General features: G+C 33.4%; 1 protein-coding gene across 1 annotated transcript in view; it reads right to left on the reverse strand.

The window, feature by feature from the left end:
• Nucleotides 1-24116, reverse strand: part of LOC129216380 (neurexin-1-like) — a 220926-nt gene that overhangs the window by 64839 nt on the left and 131971 nt on the right. The window contains exons 5-7 of the mRNA XM_054850595.1: nucleotides 17184-17210; nucleotides 15919-16086; nucleotides 12967-13119 (exon numbers count right to left, since the gene is read on the reverse strand). Coding sequence (XP_054706570.1) covers nucleotides 12967-13119; nucleotides 15919-16086; nucleotides 17184-17210 — 348 coding nt within the window. The remainder of the gene's footprint in view (nucleotides 1-12966; nucleotides 13120-15918; nucleotides 16087-17183; nucleotides 17211-24116) is intronic.

Consider the following 24116-nt stretch of genomic DNA (forward strand, 5'->3'; position numbering starts at 1 on the left):
CATGCAGTTCAATTTTATAGTGGGAAAAAAGAGAGAAAATAAATTTTATTATTTTTATTTATTGAATCTGAAATTATTGTTACCTTTGCTTGGAAATACTTTACGTACCACATACATAGGATTATAATCAATAAAAGAAAAAGGTGATGGTCCAAACCCTTTGGACCCTCTCTTTGTGTGAGCCACTGAGTTTTATAATTTTACTGCTAAAAGTAACAGATTCAAATCTTCACAAACGAAATGAGATTTTGAAGCAATTTTCAGGGATTGGTGAGCGTTAATGAGCAGGGAGCGGATCCTCCTATTATGTAAACTATTGAAACAGAAAGATATTGTGATCAAAGCATTTTTTATATGTAGTAGCGCGCGGTACCCGTACGGCTATGCCCGTAGCAGAAAATTAAAAGGTCATTTGATTCGCCTGTTTATTTACAAATAATGGATGATAAATTTCTCGCCAATATGCTATGTTAATTCACTCGTCCATGTTACGGTAATTCGCTCGGTACTGCTAGAGGAATTAATTCCACTGACGGTGGCTTAAAATTGCAATAGAAAAAAAAAATCGATTTTCGAAAAATCGCCTCAAGGTGCACACCCATATGCTAGAAAATAATTTTGTGCCAATTTTCATGAAAATTGGTCGAACGGTCTAGGCGCTATGCGCGTCACAGAGATCCTGACATCCAGACAGAGAGAGAGAGAGATCCAGACAGAGAGACTTTCGGCTTTATCATTAATAAAAGAAAAAGATCCAGAGGATTGTATATATATTTGGCTGCAAATCCACGTGGTTGATCTCAGTCAGTATTTATAATTTATCTCAACCACTTAGTGAATCATAATATCAAAACTTACAATTTTTCCTAGATAAACAGTTCCATGCATATTGTAATTCAATTATTGAACATCTCACTGTCTGTTTTCAACTGTTTCAAGGTAAGGTGCCCCCATCAGGCACCATGTGTTACACATTAGAAAAGAATAAAAGTTTAAAAATTATCTTTTTTTCATACATATAATGCATGCAAGATTTAAATATGTTTAATTGTACAAGTAAAGGTTAAAATAATACCACGTACAATATTGACAATAATTGATCAATATAAAGAAAATTACGAAAAAGAAAGAAAGAATGTGTTCCCCAAGGAGAACCGCCCGGCCCTATGCTTACAATACCCTGGGCTCTGAATATAATATCTTTTAAAAAACCTTTTCCTAAATCAATAGAATTTAAAAATAGCTACTGTCATCATGGAAAGCATGTTTGGTATCCTAAGCCCGAAGAAATTTGTTCAGTGCCCTCCATGTCATATGAATGGAATTTAATAAAACTTTTTTCTTTCGCGTGATCCAGTTTTCCTTATACGAAAACATTTTCCTTTTAAATCAAAAGAGAAAATATATTTGCATAGCATATGGCGATTTACAGGGCCATTTGTCAACTGAGATTCCCGCGGGCAACGTTTGCGAGGATTGAAGAATGAGGCAAGATTAGAACGAAGCAGCCTTCCGAAAAAAGCTCTAAGTTTATTTGAGCTCAAGTCTTTCTTATTAATTTTTTTATCCCTTCCTAAAATCCCCGGAGGCCGTTTATCTCGATTGAAGCTTTCAGTTATCGAAATGTGTGAGAAACTTCTTGACTTTTTGGCACTTAGGTATCTTTCACAATAATGAACTCTGGAACTCTATTAGTTTAGGTGACCAAAACTTTTGAGCTAAGATATCTTTTCTGTAAAAGAAGAAAACTTTTGTGCGCTTATAATGGAGATATTTTTGCAAAAACCTTTCCACAAAGTTTCATGGGAAAAAAAATGTTGCGTAGCATTTGAGAAGTTGCAACAAAGTAATATTGTTTTATGCAGTTCAAAACAAAGCGAGAAATTATAGCTTATTATATTAAGGAAACGAAAAATTAAGACTTAATTTTGTCATGTTTCAAAATTATAAAGAAAAAATAACCTTAATAATAATAAAACGAATATTGTGATGCGACATTCCTTAAAAATAGAGTTAAAAAAGTTTTTTTTCAAATTAAAAATGTTAAAAGTAATTATAAAGGCAAAAATTAAAATACCCTGTTCTGACACACCGTCTGCAACTTTTATTAATTTTAAATCCATGAAATACCTGAAATTTGTATTTATTCCGTGTGCGGCAGTGAAGTGTGAGATTTAGAAGCCTCCGCCAATAATTCAAATCTATTTATAACGATGTAAAAGAAATACAACATGAATTTACGATGCTTGAAATTTGTGAGGCATGTTGCTTGGACTCTTGGAATGTTAGCAACACCCGTTTCTCAAAGCTCTGTACTCAGGATTGGATAGCATCAGGGGTGCATTGGGGCTGGAATGTACAGAACGAAGGCGACAGCATTCAATTGGCATTTTTTAGCCTAAAGGGTTAATCTTTCTTCATATTGTTTATGCTTTCATCAGTACCTGCTGCAGTGTTTGTCAACTGATATCAACTGCGTCAAAACAGTCACAACACAAAATATACATTCATGGTTTACTGAAACATTCAAAAATTGACATCTTTTAATTTACGATGGAAAAAAAACTGTTTAAACCAAAGAACATTACCATTAAGAATTAGAAAACTATTATCGTTGGTGTTTCGAAATTACATTTTCCCGAAAGGGTCATTCCATACAGATTCAACGGATGAGTGCGCTCGACCATTTTTAATTTTTTTGAAACTCATATCCCAAAAAGGTGCATATGAATGATGTTTAACACCACTTTTATTTTTTCTCTAACCTTAACCCTTGATTTTTTAGAGGTCATCAAAAGTCATTTTCGCAGTCAAAAATGGGACTTTTAGACCTTTGCATTTTGGCCAAAATCTATTTGAATTACATTTATGGCAGCTAATTATACGCTTTGATGTTAAAGTGCATAAGATGATAGTCTTACATGCTGAGTTACGTGACTGTAACTTAATAATTAAAATAATGGCAACAGGTTAAAGTTCAAGGTCAAATGTAAAATTTTTACCCATTTCAAAGGGTCATAACTCGCTTAGGGGATAAAAACACAAAGTGAAATATGGCAAAAACTAATCACTGAAGTCACACTAATGAGAAAATATAGCTGTAATTGTGTGTTTGTTTACCCTTTATAAATTACAGCCCTTCAAAGATCAGAAAATTGAGAAAAATGACATTTTTAGACCCCTGTAAACCAAAAGGGGATGGAATTAAAATTTCTTGGCCAATCGAATATTCCATTCAAGTACTATACATGTTATATATATATATTGTTTTGTGTATTTGGTTTGTAAAAAAGATACAGGTCTTTGAAATTGAGCAATTTTGCTAGTTAATTTACGCACTAAAACAGAAATTAAAAATGTGAAAACTTTATTGCACTTTCTTAAATGGCCTATATAATATATTATACTGGAAAACGATATTTTAAGTATAAAAATAATTATTTTAATTTGATAACTTGACATAAATGAGTAGTTTATACATGATTGACAGCTTAAGTAGTTCATTTATAGACTATCTACACACACAAATTTTCAATTCATACAAGCATACGCTCTGTACATTAACTTATGAAACTTCCCTAACGTGCAAAAGCATTAACTACATAGTTGAAAGGAAAAAAAAAAGGTGCGTTTTTCATTTCTTGCTTCAGTGTAGTTTTGAGAAAATGAACTCACACAGTAGTACTATCAAAGACCATATAGCTTCGCATAAGACTGGACACTCCGGTAGAAATCAATGCTTTCGCGTTTTCTCCCACTTCAATGAAAGTCGTTGAGCACATAAAAAAAACTTCACAGGCGTGTTGGCGATTGAATTTTGGAGGAAAAAATGTTTTATACTGTGTGCAGCGATTAATCGCCAAGTTCAGCCACTGTGCGTCGTGCGCCGTGTGCCGTGTTTGAATCAGTTCTTCTCCCCTCCCTCTGGCGAAGGGTGGTAATTATATGGGCATTTAAGCCTCAGAGAGGGTCATTAAGAAAAATGAAAGCAAATAAATAAGCAAAAGGAACACAGAAGTGTGTTGTATCAATAACAGACTGTTTACGAAGATGCAAAGATCTTTCTCATTTCTTTTTTTGCTGTTTTATTTACTTTTATTTTCCTTTTTTACTGCCTATTTATTTCTATTTAATTCATTGACTTTGTATTTATTTACTTTGTGAAGCGAATGCAGAGATGTATTTTCATTTTTGTCACAATTTTTTAACTTATAAATTTTATAATTTCTCTATTCACATTATAATTTTTATTTTTTTCATGTCAACAAATCTTGTATTACATTACAATTAAGTTCAAGATGTCAAACTAGCAGAAAGAAAAAGATGAAAATATAATGTATTTAAGTTAAGGAAAAAGTGTTTGAACACAACGTGGGCTTATAATCTGCGGACGGTTAGAAAAGGGTTATGATCCCCATGACTCTCCCCTCGTATCCCCCTGTTTAATACCGAATATTGATCGCGTCAGGGCCGGATTTAGAAGAGGGAAGGAGGGGCAACTGCCCCGGGGCCTCCACAGCAAAGGGGCCCCCACAATAAATTTTTTACAAAATATCCTCTTTTTTTTTTTGGTATTCCTACAAAGAATGATTGCACAAGATAATATTATTATGGATATATCAGAAAGGGGGGGGCTCCACTCCTTCGTTGTCCCGGGGCCTCCACACTTCCAAATCCGGCCCTGGATCGCGTGAATAACAAATAATTTAAAAATAGAATGGCTAAGTATTTTGTATTCAGTTCAGATAAAATTATCGACGAAACTAAAGTATTATTAATGCATATTTTTTAATTTTTCGCTAATATTTTAGGTATTTTTGATGCATATTTGTTAGAATATGTTAATGATTTTTTTAATGCATATAACACGACTTACTTCGTAGGATTCTTGTGCTTACTATTAAGAAATCGTGTTCTATTGCGTGCTTTATCTTTCCAACAGGTTTCTAAGTACAACTGGAAAAAACGATGTTTTAAATAATAATTATTTCTGAAATCCGCAGTTACATATGGTTCTTTATTTTCCTTCTATTTATGTTTAATTTCTTACATTCAGTCGAATCGGATCTTTAATCGACAACCAATTGATTTTTTTTCTTATTCCTCCTTTCATGGCATAGAATTCAAGGATACCTTCATTATAAAGTTTAGTAACCTAATTTCGTTCTTTCATGTTATGTCCTATGACTTGGCGAAGGTTTTTCAAAAAATAAATAAAAAGTGAAACAAAATACTAATAATAATCATTAAAATTATCAAACTGCTGTTGTTATAAATCTCATTAAATTAGGATACATAAAGCAATAGAAATAGATTTTTTTCTCATTCTCCATCCATCCCAGCGCCCAAGCGTTGGTATCTGAGCCGTAGAAATGTTGCATTCTACTGTAACAGTAAACGTAGATATAATTCCTCCCTTTATTTAGCCTACCTTTCATGAGTTATTTTTATTTGCAACTGTACAGTTAAGAAACTTTGTTCATCGGCTCTTTGGGACAAATGCAACACTTATACTGCTGAAAAGTATGAAACGAATCTCACAGGAATGCGTTTTTAACGAACTAATCTTGTTACAACAGGTATTTCAGCATTTTAATATTTGAATTAATTTCGAAGAAAAAAATTTCATTTTCAGGATAAAATGATAAAAAACAAAATAATAAATAAATAAAGCATATGTTATAGGAATAAATGATTCAAAAAGAACGTGAGCGAGTACTTAAATGTTTCAATTTTTTATATTATACAAAGATAAATTATTTAAAACGGTGACTACTGCTTATTCAAGGGGACTATAAATTCTATATTTACCGGATTATCAGTATTCAAATGTGTTATTCCGAACTTTATGTATTTCGCTCACTCCTAAAAGAATTTGACCATCAACCCCCCCCCCCTCTAGAAATCCGGAACGTTTTGTAGCGTAAAACAGAAGAAAGTTTTTCTTTTTTTTTAATTTCTCATGTCAGTAAAGGAAAAGAAACAATTTTTTTTAATTCTGAATTTTGAAACTATGAAACGAGTGAAAATTTGAAGAAACACAGAAAAAGCAATTCTAGTTCTCATTAACTACAAAGCATATTTGAAATTTAGACCCTTAAATAGGACTTTCTGCTATCTTTCCAAATTCAATTTTGGGTCGTCCAGGGTCAAGGCAGGTAGGTCCCTTATCAGTTTGGTAGACTTTCCCTCCTCCAGGAGCGTGCACAGAAATTTCGGGGCCCGTCACAAATGACTTTTTCGGGCCCCTCTCCATATTGTTTACCCGTATTTTCACCCCTAGTCATAAAAATATTGGGCCCTCTTCAGGCTCGGACCAACAGGTGTTCCTTCTCCCCCCTGTGAACGCCCCTGCCTCCCCCCCCCAAACTCTTATAAAACTTACACTGCACCGATTTCGAGCCGGGGACTCTCCAAGGACCGGGCCCCAAGTTTCTGATTAGGCTATTATCTGGTTACCAAGATGTGCCAAATTCAGCTCCTTGATACATTCTGAGTAAAAAATGTAAAAAACATGATTCTCGCGTTTTTGCAGCACATTTTTCCAAGATGATTTTTTGTGACTGATGTGTTGCTATTTTTTTAATATCGGATTCAGTAGTTTGGAAGTTCCTCTGCTATTCCACCACATGGGATTTCAATTCGACACAGGCTCTTAACTTGACAATGTTCTTATGAGATGAGAACACCTAAGAAGTTTTTTTGTGAAGGAAGTAAATTAGTGCGGTCGACGATAAGAGTTTATAGATTCTTTTGTGTGAAGCCCAGGGTAGGAAAAACTCTTCTGCCCCTGCTTCTGCGCTGTCTTCGGCTGCGAAGGAGAAAGGACAATAATAGGAGATAACAAAGAAAAATTGGTGACAATGAGGCAGATAAGCACAGCTGTGGACAAACGCGGGAAGATTTCACGCAAACGGCTACTGCACTTTGAAATACTGATTTACACCCTGAAGATGAACTCAATCCTTTGAAATTTGAATGCAAGGCAGTTCGGTATGGAGTTAATGTTAGCAAGCGTAAGTATAGAATTATGAAAATAGTTTTGAAAGTCTTGTGATTAAAAAGAACAAAAAAAAAAGTAGGTTTCATCCACAATTACGGGGTTGCGTGACATGAAATTTTTCAAAATGTTAACTGAAATTTTAAACTTAAAAATATGTTTTTCCAAATTAGATTTATCAACAAATTAATTAACATTTACGCAATTCATGTACATACGTGTGCGTGTGTTTTCCTTTCAAATTTCACGAAATCGTAATTCTAAGCGAAGGAAATTTTTCAAATTGAAGTCGTAAAGTGCGAAAAATGCCAAAGCAAGCCATCTTTTGTAACAAAGTATAGAAATTCGAAACACTCTTCCTGGCATTCATTTGAATTTTGCGGTCTTGAATTCAAATTACGGCCGCGATAAAAACCATTAGTAGAAACAAGAAATCCAATGAGCAGGGTCTCAAACTAACCCCCACACTCCCTTAGTTCTATTTTTACTATTTTTTCTAAAAAAAAGTCTATGAAATAGTTTTAAAAAATCAAAATTTTTTTGGGAATAACGTTTTGAAATTTCCATCCCGTTCGCTGTTGCGCCCCTGGAGAGAGTTACTCCGGCCAATCCCTATTTACGCCACTGTTTACAAAGATTACTTTCACAAATTTCTCAAATGTAAACTATATTATTATACACAGGTATACCATTATTATATCAGGAAACCCATAATTTATGGAGCCGTCTCATATTTTGGCGCCCGGGATGATCCCCCCGCTTGCTCTCCTCTTCGCTGCACTATTTTGCAGAAGTTGATAAGGTTTAAAAAACTTCTCAGTCATCGACTACATTACTTAAAATTTTTTTATCTCGCAAGATTTCCCTTCAATTTTCACTGTGAAATGGGCGACAAATTCGTCAGATTGAATGAATTTACAATTATTTTTTAAATTCTCACTCCTGTTAATTTTGTACTAGGGGGCTCCACTCCCTGCTCGTTTTGTTCGCCAACCTCCGCTCGCCACTTGTGGCGCGTAACGATTGGTAATTTTAATGCTTACTCCTTGGTGTCCTCGGGACATACAGGGTTCATGATATTCTCAAGACTGGATGTTGAAAGCCCAAAGCGGAATGGCTTTCTCTGGATGTTCGATATCCAACGAGACCAGTTTCGACCTGAGACATTCCTAATCCAGAGGAGATTGGGTTAAAAGACACACAGACAAATGCGTGTTTACCTAAAAATTTATTTCTCGTTAAAAAAAAAATGTCTACAAAACTGATTCATTTTAAATCTTAATGTAACTTTCTTGAATTTTTCGATCTCTTCTATTTCAATTTATTTTTCTTTTACTTTGTATATTAATTGGGTTAAAAAAAACGAACTATAAGTCAAAATAAATACTTATGTGCAAAAAGTAAAATGAGAAATAACAACGCCAAATAGCACACTTTGCAGATTACTGCAGATACGTGTTTCTGCGTTACAAATGAATGTCCTTTTCAATGCAAAAGAAATGAGCTTATGTTTGAAAAAACATCGGAGAAATGGTTAGGTTTCTTTTGTCGGGTGTCTTTTCAACCAAAAGCTCATTTCTTTTGCATTGAGAAAGCCGTCCATTGTAACACCGAAACACGAGTCTGCAGTAATCTGCAATTCAGTCTGTTTGACGTGGTTATTTAATTTTCACAAACAAATGGGGTGGTTTCCTTCAGTCAAAAGTAGTACTTGTAGTCACTGAAATCGATAGAATAAGCAAAAACTATAACTTGGACCCAAAAAATACTTTCATTTTCCCAACACTTATTTTTTAATTATTTTTTTTAAATGTCCGATTTTTCAAACAAGGCGTGGTTTTAATGGCGTCACAAATGATGCAGTTTGCCGCATCTTTCACAACGTTTCCACGTTGTGATAATCAAGAAGCGAATTAAAATTGCGCTCTATGCTTGCCATCAACCATATCGTTGCCAATACACGTGAGTAAAGATTTTTGTTTAAAATATATTTTGATATTTGATCTATTACTGCATCTTTTTTTTGGCACAGTTTGATTTGATCAAGAAGAAAAAATTTGAACTTAAAATTAAAAAATTCTTAGTAGTTCACAACATCATATTTTTTTCTTTTTTTTTTTGTTTGTTCGCAAAAACTTAAAGCATTAATAAGAAAAAGCGTTGGAATTAAAGGGGCGTGTAGAAAAATTATTTTGTTTAGTTTTAGTTTTTGACAGCCCACTCCAAACGTATTTGTACTTTAGACTTTCTATGGCATTATGAAGAACACATCGCCGCTTAATCAGCGTCCCGTTAAATAGATTTTCAAAAGAATGGGAAGAGGATGTAAATTGAGTTTCAAGATTCCGTAGGAAATCTGGAATCAATTAGGTTTTGTTATCATTGTCGCGGGAACTGAAACCGGTGGTTAATATCCCCGTCCTTTCTCCCCACTTTTTCTAAGAATTCTTAGTGTTGTAACCTTTGCGCCAATTCCAAGAATCTCCAGTTCAACTTGGCGGCTATAGCTCTGAATGTCAGTTTTTTTCAAGCACCAGTTTTCATTCTACTTACGCTTGTTTTCCTTGCCATGCGTAAAAACCGGTCGTCGAGTGTCCAATCTTCACTAGTTCTATTATCTTTGGTACTATAGTTCTGGTGGTGACACAGCATGTGGCGTACTGAAATACTTTACTCAAACACACAACAAGAATAGAAAGAACTTTCTTAATTTATGTAATCATGAAACGGATGCCAACTTGAGAGCTGAATGGCATTTCTATGCAATATCACACGGTAATGGGCATTGTAACAGAATCAGAAGAACCGTAAAAAGAATTGAAACTACTAGGACTAGCTTGCAAAGAACTATTAGAAGTCACATTTTAATTCCTACAGAAATGCATACCTTCTGCATTTTTGCTACTCAACATTGCATGTATCTTTGTGAGCATTCAGTATATTAAACTAGCTGAAAAAATGCTACAAGAAAGGTTTGACTCTGCAAATAAAATTTCCAATACAACATTTAATCACTGCTTTATGCCATCGTATTTACATATTATCTCTGTAAAATTATTGTCCCCTAGCAATAGGTATGAAGAATAGTGTGTTACTAAAAAAATTATCAAAAGAAAATGCCCATTATTGTCAAAAAAGTTATTACACAGCTTGTGTTGATCACTAAATTTAGAACACCAGTCATTGTCATGCTCCTAGTACATTTTCAAAGTATCAAATTATGAATGTGCCTTGGTAAAGCATTCCAAAACGCCATATACTTGAGTCACCATTCCAACTATAGGACTACTAGGTGAGTTCATTTTTTCAAAACTACACTCAAACAAGAAATAAAAAACGGGCTTTTTAAACTTTAAATTTTGTATATATATAATGTTTTTGCATATTTTTAAGGCAATTTAGATATGTTAATGTGTATTGAAAATTTGTGTGCGTAGATAGTCTATAAATTAACTACTTAAGCTGGCAATCAAGTATGAACTACTCATTCATGTCCAAATATTTCTAAGTTATCAAATTAAAATAGTTTTTTTTATACTTAAAATACGTTTTTCCAGTATAATATATTATACTAGCAAAAATACTCGGCGTTGCCTGGGTCAGTAATAGTTATGATAAACAATCGTTACTTGCCCTTGTTTTCTGTTTTAAGCGAAAGAATTTAAAACAAACCTTTTTTGACGTGATTAAAAATCGAGCTTCTTCCTTACTCATTAAACTAAAATAGCAATAAGTATAAAGAACGGAATAGTATTCAATTAGAAACGAAAGCACGACATTTAAGCATATACAAATTTGAAGAATTACCGAAATATGAAATTAAACTTTACATGTTTAAAAAGATTTATCTGTTAGTACTTTTTTTTTTTAATCTAAAACCTTCTCTGTATGGCTATTGATGTACGAACTGTTTTAAAAACTGTAACCGCCCGTGTTCCCCTTACACTTGCTTTAGTTATTTTGGGAAATTTCAATTTTTGTGGGCACTTGGTGCGGTTTAAAATCTTACCGAATTTGCAAGAATCATTTTGGGACACTTTCGATAATACTCTCCCTCCTTACTAATTTTTATTATAGAAATATTGTCGCAAGATGCTGAGATACTTTTGGTCAAAAAAAAAATAAATAAATAAATAAATAAAAATTAAAAAAAATTAAAAAAAAAAAAAAAATGGCGCTAAACGGTTTCATCCGAAATGTTTCCAAAAATAAGTAGAAAAAATTTGGCGATTGTTTGAAATCGTACAAAAAGAAAATTTAATGGAAGTTTTTGTGCGGTTTATGGATTTGCCTAATTTAGTTGTTGAATTATTTTACACAGTATTTGTTTTTTTTTAAAAGTATCTTTGATTGGCGATATTTTGTTTACATGGTGAAAGCTGAGAAACATTATTACGTAGTCTTTGGGCTCAAAAACAGCGACAGTGGAAAAAACTGCCAGATGCATCAGCAACTGAAATCTTTCTGAAAAAATTCTGGCGATATTTCTGCTGGTTGGTTGGATATAGTGAGCAAGTGTCCAATCAGCATAAATAATAATAATAAACCATTAATTACATAAGTTCCGTTTAAAAGTAAAATGATCAGCCAAATCCATTCATTTTTAGCCAATCTTGTGGAAAAACGTTACTTTAAGATTTGACTTGAGAAAAGCCTCAAAAAGTCAGACGAAACTCAAAAATATTCAACAATACAACAATTCTTGGGAGATGAGATGACACACTAAATAATGACTTGGGTTGATGAAAGCCTTCGAACAGGGAACAAAAAAGCTCATAACTCGTTTTTTATAACCCTTAGAAACTTCGAACAGATGCTATCTTCAGCAGAAAAATTGGCGCTTTCGATGGACATATAATGTTAATATGTGCACGTTTTTTTCCACCCCCATATTGGGGCATTTATGCGAAAATTGGGCCTAAAATTGGAATAAAAAGGGAACTATCAATCGGATTTTTTTCGAACTGGTCTATAAACCTTCCCAGTACCAAACTGAACAAACGGTGAAAGTTTCAGTCAAATCTGCCGGGTAGTTTCTGAGATCTTAGGGAACAAATTTACCAAACTCCATTTTTATATATATAGATAGGCCATTTAAGAAAATGCAATAAAGTTTTCACACTTTTTATTTCTGTTTTAGTGAGTAAATTAACTAGCAAAATTGCTCAATTTCAAAGACCTGTATCTTTTTTACAAACCAAATACACAAAACAATAGATAACATGCATAGCACTTGAATGGAATATTCAATTGGTCAAGAAATTTTAATTTTAATTCCATCCCCTTTTGGTTTACAGGGGTCTAAAAATGTCATTTTTCTCAATTTTCTGATCTTTGAAGGGCTGTAATTTATAAAGGGTAAACAAACACACAATTACAGCTATATTTTCTCATTAGTGTGACTTCAGTGATTAGTTTTTGCCATATTTCACTTTGTGTTTTTATCCCCTAAGCGAGTTATAACCCTTTGAAATGAGTAAAAATTTTACATTTGACCTTGAACTTTAACCTGTTGCCATTATTTTAATTATTAAGTTACGGCCACGTAACTCAGCATGTAAGACTATCATCTTATGCACTTTAACATCAAAGCGTAAAATTAACTGTCATAAATGTAATTCAAATTGATTTTGGCCAAAATGCAAAGGTCTAAAAGTCCCATTTTTGACTGCGAAAATGACTTTTGATGACCTCTAAAAAATCAAGGGTTAAGGTTAGAGAAAAAATGAAAGTGGTTTTAAACATAATTCATATGCATCTTTTTGGGATATGAGTTTCAAAAAAATTAAAAATGGTCGAGCGCACTCATCCGTTGAATCTGGATGGAATGACCCGAAATTAAAGTTTGCGATATGAAACCTTTTTTTTTTCTCTTTTCTCCACTTTAAAATTTTACCATTTTATTGAATTATAAACAATATATAACCAGACAAATGGGAAATATAAAACTGAGAACAAAAGCGTACCAAAAATGATTCCCTTGTGGTGAAGGTGATTGGATCCGCAGCTTCCATTTCTTGACAGAAAAATTGGACGTCTCCATGGTAACGAAGAAGATTACTCTGAGACTTTGCAAGGGAGAGTAAATCCAAGGAAACGCTGTCTGCCACAAATTCCACCTAAACGAAATAGTAAAATGTTAGGATATTCGTACTTGAATAAATATAAATCAAGTACTACCTTAATTAATATCAGTTTCTTTAAAGATGAGCAAAACATGAATGTTTCTAGTTAAGTACTGTAAAACATTTTGGTATTATAGCATCTTTAATTTGAAAAAATCTATTCGCTTGGTCAATCTGATACAATAAAGTTTTTAAATCCAAATTCCTTACGACTGCATTCAATAAAAAATAATGGTAGGAAAAAACTTAAACTGATTACAATGGTCATATAAAAATTGGAAATAATGAACTGTACTAAAAACACGAATTGTGCATATTGTAAATTTGAAATTTTTCCCCCCACCATTCATATAATTCGTAAAATTTACGTAATATTGATTGATAATCTCTTCTGACACGCATAGGGCTTAGACCGTTAAGACAAGGTCATTATTTGTTTTTTGAGAACATCCGAAATACAATATTTTTCTCATGCACCAGGAAAGACAAGTCAAAACTTGCCAGATCACTGTTCATTCAAGTAAAGGAAATAAATTTCCTCACTTATTTTTACACATATTAATGGAATTTTATGACGTTTTGAAAGAATTTAGCATGCAAAAGCCATTTTCCGCTTTTTATTACAATTCAAAATTACGCCTTTTAATACTTTGTTCTCCATTCCAATGACTCGTATATGTAAAAGTTAATGTTACACATTTTACATTTAAAGATTTATTTCTTGATGTATCCAGATAGAAGACGCAATCTGAAATTGGCTCTTAACTTAGTTGAAGAGACAATGATCAGAGGCTCATCAGATATGAAAGAGGAGCGGATGAGTTATTAAATTGAATGCCAGCAGAGGAACAGACAGAAGGTGCAAGTAAGTTTAAATTCTTTTTAATGGTTATTAGAAACAGTATCTCTTTAAAGGGGCAGTGCCATTACGCTCCGTATCGTTTGAAAACAAGCAGAAAAAAAAATAACTTGCCTCACTCCGTGTTATAAATTAGGCAACGAAAGCTATCTGCAAAAATATCTCGGCCAACAAACCATTAAACCCAACATCCCCAATTTATTCCGAACGTTAGCGTTAGTCCCCACGTTAGCGAGAGAGTGAGAGAGAGGCACAGCGATTTCATTATTATTTGGCCACTCGAATCGATAAGTGAGGACACATTTTTTTCGACCTCCCCTTCAAGATTAGCAGCACACCCTATTAAAACATAGATCCTGTTTAATCAGGCCGGCGATGTAATGAAGATTGTTCGCTAATTTGCGTGCGCCGGGAATGGGTTTTAAACGCGGGGCGGGACGGCGTTATGGATCGGGAGAGGAAGTCGGGGGCCTGACACTTCTCGCGGGAGGAAATTATGGATGGGCAGACGATACTTCGAATCTTTCGATAAACAGCGCTTTGGCAAGGAGAGTGGATCGCCAAGGAACTCTAGAAACCAATTAATAGTAATCATACACTTCGCTCGCGCTGTAATGAGATTGACAGAGATACCAGTGAAGACATCATGTCAAATAAATATTGCATTATCTTTACACCACGAGAATTAGATTGGGACAAGAGCATCGTTGAACGGGTACGAATGCAAAAGCGTGCTTTCGTTTCGGGCTAATGAATTTAAGCGAAACTCCCGTGTAAATGACGGCATACACATTCCCTACGTCAAAACAAATATGAAGTAATTATTTGCAGAGTGGGTTAAGCAGTTTTTCTGTTGAGAATATTTTTCTGTGTTTTTTAACACCGTCGAGATCTTGAAGTTACGAGATGAGGCAGTTTTCTTGACCGGTTTTAAGGGCGCTTATACAAAGGAAATGGATTAACCCGGTTTATTACCGGGAGTAGGGATTTTAGATGACAGTCGTTTACATTAAACCCCACAATTGACTAATACCTCCTCCTCTGAACCACTTAGGTAGGCTTCCGCTTTACAGGTAGGCGGAAATTTTTAAATGAAGCAATCCATTTGTTTTCCTGTTTTTTTTAGAGAATTTTCTTACAGCTGTTTTAGAGTTCATTTGCTTTGACAAAAAAGCCGAATCAATCACGATAAGAAAATTCCCCCCAAAAGGGAAAGCAAGCGGATATTGTTCATGTTCAACTGAGAATCCCTATTCCAGGTAATAAACTAGGTCATGCAATATACCAACAGCACGGTTATCCCATCCAGAGACTGTAGTTTCGTCCTTGTTTGTGCTCTGGAATACAGAATAACCGAGCTGGAGGCAGATGTCATCTCTTATTAGAACCCAAACGAGGTCGAAACTGCAGTCTTTGGATGGGATAACCTGGTTGTCGGTACATTGCATGTAATTCTGTCTCAGCCCTGATTGCGTTTCCTTCGTAAACGTGTCATTAAAGTATGTAAAGCTGGCTTTTTGGTCAATGTGAACGAGCTCTAACTGCAACACTCTGCGCGTTGCAATGGTTACTTCCGTGACATGATGCATTGTGCCGAATGGCAGCGCACAGTAATTTGGAGCTTGAAATCTAAAAATATCGCTCAGTTACATATTAAGCCGTTTTACTTTACAATGCACTACGTTGCTTATGTATACTTTACGTTGCATCAACATTCGTTGAACTTGGTGAAAAGTTATGTCTAAGGGTTGATGCATTTTTCAATTCGAAATTAGATGAGTTTAAGTACGCTGAAAACTACCCGAATGGGCGAAAGATTAACACCATCATGACTTGACAAAAATTGCAATAGTTTATAAGATTCACTGAATATGTTGTATGATTTTTCCATGAGGTGCTAAATCATTATGGATGAATTTGTCGTAGGTTCTTACCTTCCGCACGCAACCTACGAAATTGTTCCTGACCCTTGAAGCTGGTAGGAGGGACGCAGCAGCAGTGGGGGCGGCTCCACCTACATATATCACGCTACTTGACAGCAAACTGAAGGCACCTGCTGTAGAACCTTTTTCCGTGTAGACGCCATCGACTGTCACTGACACCTGCATAAAAAAATAGAACGTTCTAAATCCATTTAATTCTTGCAGTCTAAGAAGAAAATATTACCAGGGTATAGAAACGGATCGACTTCAATGGCAAACACTAATACATTCAGAGCGTGCTTAAGTTAAATACATATTGTTGGTTTTTGCTTCTAAGATGATGTTTCAGTTTAAATACTGCCATTAAGTTTGACTGTAAATTTAAAAAAAAAAAAAAAAACACCCGATGGATGTGCTAAATTCGAGACAAAAAAATGTTCATAAGAAGCAGCAACGGTATGCTCTCTAAAGCCGTCTTTTAACTCTTTTAATTGGATGGAAAATGTAAAAGACCTTATAATAGTTCACTGCATTTAAGTTCATGCATATGTTTTAAAAACCTCAATGTATAACGAAAAGCTTTTAATCTTGCATCTCAGACCAACATACATCGTTTGCCTTCCTTTAAGTGAAGCATTTTCTATAAAAACATTAATTTATGTGTATGAATTTACAGTGTATTTCTATCTACGTATCGGTTAACAGATATAAATATGATGTTCATGACGATAAACATTGTTTTTTTTAACGAAAACTTTGTTTCAATTTCCTTAACAAATTATCTTCTGACTTGGTTCTAATTATAATTAATGAGAATAAATTCCTCTGGGGAAAATAAACAGAGCGAACTTCAACGTCGTCGATGAATCTTTACCGATCTTTTGATCTCATTTTAATACGTGGGTTAGGTTTAAATGACTCTTCTCTATCTTCGCCAACCCGTGTTGAGTCAAAGAAGGTGTGGGTGATTCTCCAAAATCCTGACAATATTATGTCCTAGGAGCCTAACACAAAGGTTGTCTGACCTAGATATTTTTTTAATAGTTAGAAATAACTTTTCCTATAACATAATATAACACTATAACTATAGTATAACTATAAATATATCTTTCAGATAGTTTTAGCTGAATTTAATGAAACGACGAATAGTTAGCTTAGACAAAACTTGAACAAAATTCACAATTGATATGCTATGTCTAATCATTGAAAGGAAATTTAAAATGAATAAAGTAATGTCAGACAGTTTGGAGCAATAAATTGTGAAAGGTTATACTTACGTGACAAAATCCGGTGGCTCTGGTGATCTAGAAAGAGAAAATATATATAAATATATATATAAATTAAAAACATTGTATTTTATGATTATTTTTTAAAATTATTCAAAGTATTAAATTGCAATTAAAATTATTGGCACTCCTATGCTTTGAATAAATTTGATAAATATTTTTATTTGAAAGATAAAATATTAAGTCTTGTTGTAACTTAGGAAAAGCAACTGGACCGGGTTTTGAATTTAGTTGAAACTTTACTTACATTTATTATTATTTTTTTTTAAATTCTTTATCAATTCCAGAACGCAGTTTCAACACTATCAAATACTATAACATTTTATTATTCATTAAAAAATCCGCAGAAAAATTGTAAATCGCTTCACTATTTTCAACTATTTAATACCAATATTACCTTTGTTTCAGCAACAATTAACCATCTCTAAACTTATAATACTATTATCATGATTTCTTAAAGAGTCCTTTGTCAATATTGTAACTAGTATGTAACATGTTTCTAATTTTGCATTAGGAAATTCCTAGTAGTACTTGGAATATTAAAAATGACATCTATGCGGTCTAATTTGGCTAAACTGGCTACTTGAGCGGGATTTAGATCATCGACGATAACGGTAAAACTCGTTGATGCCGCAGTTACTTGATAGATTGTTGCTATGGCTTTTTCACAACAACTATTTTCCTCTTCTATTTTAATTTACAACACGATCAACAAACCATATCTCACTGGAGTATAATTGTGGAGGGAAAGACAGCTAATTAACAAGTCACCGGCTGCATATAAATAACCTTTACTCAGTTAGGGACCTTGCAATAGTTTTGGGACTCTTGAGTGGTCAGTAGCGTGGGCCGAAAAAGCTCATTTTTTTTAAATTTCGAAGTTGTAATAGCGCGAAAAAGTTGCGAATTATAAAGACAAACAAAGGAAAAGAGAATTATGGAAATTGATTGACATCTTCCGTTCGCGCATGGGGCCTAAAGTTTGACAAAATATGAAAAAAAAAAACACCATTTTTGAGATTTCTTTAAATCAGATGCTTTCTTAATGTAACGTCTTTAAACAGAGCTTCAAAACATTGTGTTTAAATTTGGTTTCGATCAGCTAATATCTTTCGGTCGCGCATGGGCCCCAAAATTTTCCAAAAATAATGAGAAAGTTACATTTTTATAGGTTTTCGGTATTTGAGGCCTACGTTTTTTTCTTCGTGAAAAAGTGTTTCAAGTTTAATAGGTGACCTATAGTAAATAGGTTGTGCTGTTCACGAATTTGAAATTAGTTTTTTTCTAACACGTCAGGTTTTCGAGAACAGTTTGTTTGAAACTTTTCATAGAAGCTGCCATAAATACTGACAGAATCTTTATTAAAACTATATTTAATAGAAAATTCCTACAAAATTGAGTTTTTCATTAAAAAAAAAAAACAATGCAGTTTTATCTACGTTAGACAGTCATTGTTTTTTTTTTTTTTTAAATAAAATCGGTTTTTTCGCTTTTTCTTCATCGGTTTTGTCATTTGAACTTTCATCTGATGATTGCTGTTGGATGGTTCGAAAAGGTAGAGGAATGGCAATTCCTGGTCCATGAGGTACAAGTCGTGAGCAGACGGTAAATCAGGCTACTGAATCGTATGTTTATTTTTCGAATTGAGACACCTTGACATAGCATGAGCAAAAATAAAACAGTCGTTTCCACGTTTTTTGGCTCCCAATATACTATAGAAATGACAAAGGGTAAAAGAGCTACGTATACCTTTTGTTCATTTTCTCAGTAGCTAGGTACACTTTGTGTGAAGCCCAACGTTTGTCCTGATCACCAAGCTTTACACCGAAGTAAGCGTGATAAGCTCTCTTGATAAATACTGTTATGTTTCGTTGATGCTTTGTTATCGTTAAATCACCGCACACGTAACAAAATGGATCAGGACTGTTTTACACTTTCTTCGAATTTTCATGTCACAAAAATATGACTGAATCTCCGATGAATTTTAACATGTAACTCAAGGTTGTTTGATTCTTCTTTTACAAATAAACCCATGAAATTAAAAATGATCACGCGACCCATATCTAAAAAACACAAAGAAGGGAAATTAAATTACGTTAATCGGGCGAAGTTGATCAAAAAAAGCAATCTTAATTTCTCAAATAGGGATAAAATTTTAAAAATTTGAAAATTTATATATTTTTTTTTAAATTAACTCTTTGAACGGTACAGTTGTGCTATAAATCAGTTTTAATTTCAGAAAAAGCGGAAGAGTATGATATTTAGTTGAAGTTTTTGTGCAAAAATGTTTTTATTTAAATTTCCCCCTTTTAAAAAAATCCAACAAATCGAAATCTGAAGCTAAAAGCCTCTGTAAGTTTCGTTTTTTATGTTCTCTTGATAGGTACAAGTAAACACACTAAATATTTGACATCCTAAAGGTTATATAGTTTCTTTTTTCATGTTCGATAGCCATACTTGCATAGTTTTTTTTTTTTTTTTTCCAAAGGAATAAGAGAAAAATCTTAAAATCAGCTAACTTCTAATTGAACACAATAAGCTACCAGAGTGGCTAAACAGTTCAGCATAATGATCCCTCTAAATTTGTTTTAAAGTTAGTAAGGTAAACCAAGGCGACTTTGTGTACAATTCACCAGAATAGTTAAAATTCGCTTTAGTTATTAATGTTTTGCTCATGCATAAAATGTAAGATAATTTGTTAGTAATGCTTTTATTGTTAATTTGCTATAACGCTTTAATGTAATGTTGCAGTTGTAACAAAACCCAGAGGGTGTTTTTGCACAATCTGCCCTGATAAAGACGAAGAGATTGCGCACATGGGTAGGGTTTTTACACATAACTATTTTTATGGAGGGAGTAAATATTTCAATTTAATCGTTAACTAATCAGAAAATAAAGAATTCTTTAAAATGAAGCTGAAATTGTAATTTAAGAAATAAATTAAAGAAACTAAACAAGTAGCATCAGAAAATTTACAAACTTCACATAAAGTTACTTCGGAACTCATTTAACTCAAAATTTGCCCATTTTCGTTTTACAATACGACATCACCAATATATACTATATAAGCCGCTCAATCTCTCTTACCCTGTAAACGAATGAGAACAGCGCACCATCTCCGCTAAGTAGCAGATGCGCGAAAACTTCTATTTTGGTAGGAGAGATTGCGCAGTCTTTTATTTAAACAAGGCTGCTGCTAGAAGGAGCTATTGGTGCTAACAATGTTCATCTAGGCTACAGGAAAGTAGCTTCTCGAGAAATCGTTTAGATCAAAATTATTCCACTTTACTGCCGTTCTATAAAATTTAGAGAAAAAGGTATAATAATTTTTGCTCTCAGCTTGGTTAAACAGTGCAAAGTTGCGATATTTTATATCGGAAAAGTTGCAAACGCTCTGAACAACCAGCATGCACTTTCATCTGCACACTCGAATCCTGTGATCTTGTACAACTACGTTAAATCTCAGCGCGCTTTCTCAACTATTACTCCCCGAACCCTATTGTGCGCAATCTCAACTACAAAAGATGCTAGAAAATAAATTTTGGAGAGGAAAAAAAGAACACAAAGTCATTCGCAATTCCAGAGCTCGAATACACTACCTTGCGGTGATGAACAACACTAAAGAAAAAGGTAAAATATTCCATTCCACGTGTTTCCTTTGGGGTAAAGTACAGGCTTCAGACAATTTATAATGTAATGTAATTTCAGAAGAATAGAAAAGAAACCTTCCCACAAACACGATGAAAAATTACTGTCATTCACTAAGCGTCAAAGCAAGTTATAAGCTACGGCGTGTGTTTGTTTTACCTTTTTCATCCGCCATTAGACAGTGGTTTCAGCGTCCCCTATAGTTTATTGGAGTTGCGAATAACAAGATAAAAAAAAAGGAATTAGGATATATTATAAAAGGTAAACATATATATTAGACTTAACTACATTTCGCTTAGTATGATTTTCCAGTGCAATTTTCGTGATGAACAATTATTTAGCTTGTTAAACATTATCACGCAAGCTTCGCAATTACTATTATGAACTTTCCGTCATTCACTTTTGAAAAATGTACTAAATTAAGCAAAAAATCACCGGTTTTGTTTTTCTGTGCTGCATAAAAACGGAAATCTAAAAATTTCACAATTCGTGCCTGTTTTTCTTAATTTACGCATGGCATTATTTTGAATTGAAAACAGGCTAAGCCTACAGTGTTCTTTTACACTGTTTTCGCTTCTTAATTTTTGGAAATTTCTCAGAAAAGCAGTTTTTTAGAATGCCACTTGATCATATTTCACATTATTAACATTTTTCTTTTCTTTTTCTTTAATGTTTCTGTTATTTTGAAAACATTTTCTTAGAAGAATTACTACATTTAAAGTTTCTTTAATTATTCTCATCTTCGCTTTTATTTGAAGACTGAATAATATTTCGTTTAAAGTTCTGTTTTTCTTAAAATTATGCATCATGCCTGAATGTTTTAATCAGAAAATTTAAATTATTTGATACTTTCGTAAATAAGATAAATCATTTTGTAAAATATTAGTTTAAGACTTTTTTGCCTTGAAAAATTAAGGATTGCAAAAAATAAGGAACTTTGAGCAGAAAAAACAAATGGAAAATAATTCCTGAAGTGGAACATATTAAGCGAGCAGCGTGACAACTGAGCAAAAAAGATAAAGAACCCATAATTTTCCAAAGTTTTTCTAAAAATCTTCACATTTAAAATCTTTATTATAACTAGGGGCTCACTATCGAAAGTGACTCGCGGTAAAGCCAAGAGCAAAGGCGGACTCCATGTCAGTTTTTTCGGCCCCCCTCCCCCAACCCAAAAATTTTACCCTCTTCAGTCTACACTATTCCAATTTCGAGTCAGGTCCCTAGTTTCCGACTTGTTTAACGTACTCTTTCGGAGTCTCCGTATACATAAAAATTACTTAAGAAATTATTAAATCTTAAGAAAAGAAAAAAATTCACTACGAATAAGAAACAAAATTAGTCATTTAATCAGTGTCAGCAAAATTTTCCTTTGTTTCAACAAGACAAAGTTTGCAGAATGTTTTTGCGTTACTTTATAACTTTTTGTTCCGAAAAAAAAAAAAAAAAAAAAACAGACACAAAGATTATTCGCAACTCCAGCGCTCGAATACGCTACCTTGCGGTGGTTTACAAAACTGTCGAAAAAACTAAAACATTGCCACATTGCGTTCCATGTTAGTCTGTTGACGTAAACACTGGCAGTTTGTTATGAGTATTTATTAATGCATTCGATGTGTCTTACATTGCTTTTAGCAAGAGAAATCGTTTCCTCCTTCAGTGGTATTCTCGAGCTTCTCAAAATAATGTTAGTTTTCATTATTTCCCTCTAAAAAGTGTGATGATTGTCGTAAATGGCGAAAGGGTAAAACAAGAAAACTCTGGGTTAACAAACTTCGCATTTGTTCTGTTCGATGCATTTTTCTCTTTTTTTGAAAGAGGATAACGGTATACCAGGTAAGTTTTTTTTTTAAATTGTTTTGTGTGAATTTGTAAGAATATGGGGGTTTTTTAATCCTAAGTTCGAAAGAAGGATTTGAGAACATTAGCTGAAGAATTAGGCTTTCATCGCTTTTCCTAGTTTAAAAATGATTAATCAAACCAACCTAATTTACTGCAGCATTTAGTTGGAATGGGCAGTATGCAAAATATTTTCTTGAATATATTATCGTAGAACGAAATGAAAAATGTTTAACGCTGAGAATTTTCCTCGCCAAAATAGTGGGATTATAGTTTAGGGTTATAGTTTTAGTATTGTGCGAGCAAAGAACATTTGGCGAGAGATTTCGCATGTCAGTTAAACCATATTTATTTTTTATCATGAGTGGAATAAAATGGTTGAAAGATTACAGAATTGGATAAGTTTAAAGAAATTGTTGAATACAAACTGAAATTCCAACGATGAATTACTTTATCAGGACTGCATTAATCAATGCGGGGTGCTAGAATACAATAAAATCACCTTTTCTTCATAAAAAGACATTTATTTCACCAAAATTACAAGAAAACTACAGAGCCAAAAATATCTATGCATTACAGCACCTTTTTGAGGAAATAATGTTAGATCAATTGAAAAGAAAACCACCATATAGCCGTGAGAATTTTGTTGATGATTTGCATGGCATGACATAATTAAATCATAACGCAGAAATTAGAAAATTACGAAACAGAAAAATTTAAAATTAACTGATTCGGCAATCTGAGAAAAATAACTCAGCTACAAATGCAAAACAATTAGCGCTAGCCAAGCAAGACAGAGAAGTATCAACTTCTTTTGATAATACTTCGTAATGTCATATAATTAAATTATCTAGAATTAATTGTTATTCTTGTCAAGTCACAATTATTATTTAGTTTTATCAAGAATTGATAAATATCGAATTCAACATCGTGAAAATGGCTGCTTAGAACTACGAACTGCGTAATTTGCATTAATTTCTAACGTTTAGTAATGCTTCTTGAATTCTCATTTCTTTCTACGTGGGCCAGAATATCAACAAGACTTTGAAAATTAATTCAAAAATAATAAAGCGAAAAAATCATGCATACGATCGAAATTTACTGGGCTTATTAGCATTGAGAAGGAATACTAAATTCCTTCTCAATGCTTATTAGCATTTTCTTCGTTACCACGTGCGTTTGTTTTACCTTTTTCGTCCGCCATTAGAAAGTGGCTACAGTGCCCCCTATAGTTCGTTGGAGTTGCGAATTATAAACTTTCGGAAGATAACTCCGAAACCAAAGTACATTTATACTTTCCTTTTTCAATACGCAATAGTAGTGCAGATTTAAATAAAGTTTTTAACTTTTTTCTTACTAATATTTTCATAGTTTTTGGCAACAATTAAAACGTGGATTTTGGATATTGTTTAGTTTTCTCGTCTTTTATAATCTACTAGC

This window comes from Uloborus diversus, chromosome 2 (genome assembly GCF_026930045.1).
Source record: "Uloborus diversus isolate 005 chromosome 2, Udiv.v.3.1, whole genome shotgun sequence".
Taxonomy (NCBI): domain Eukaryota; kingdom Metazoa; phylum Arthropoda; class Arachnida; order Araneae; family Uloboridae; genus Uloborus; species Uloborus diversus.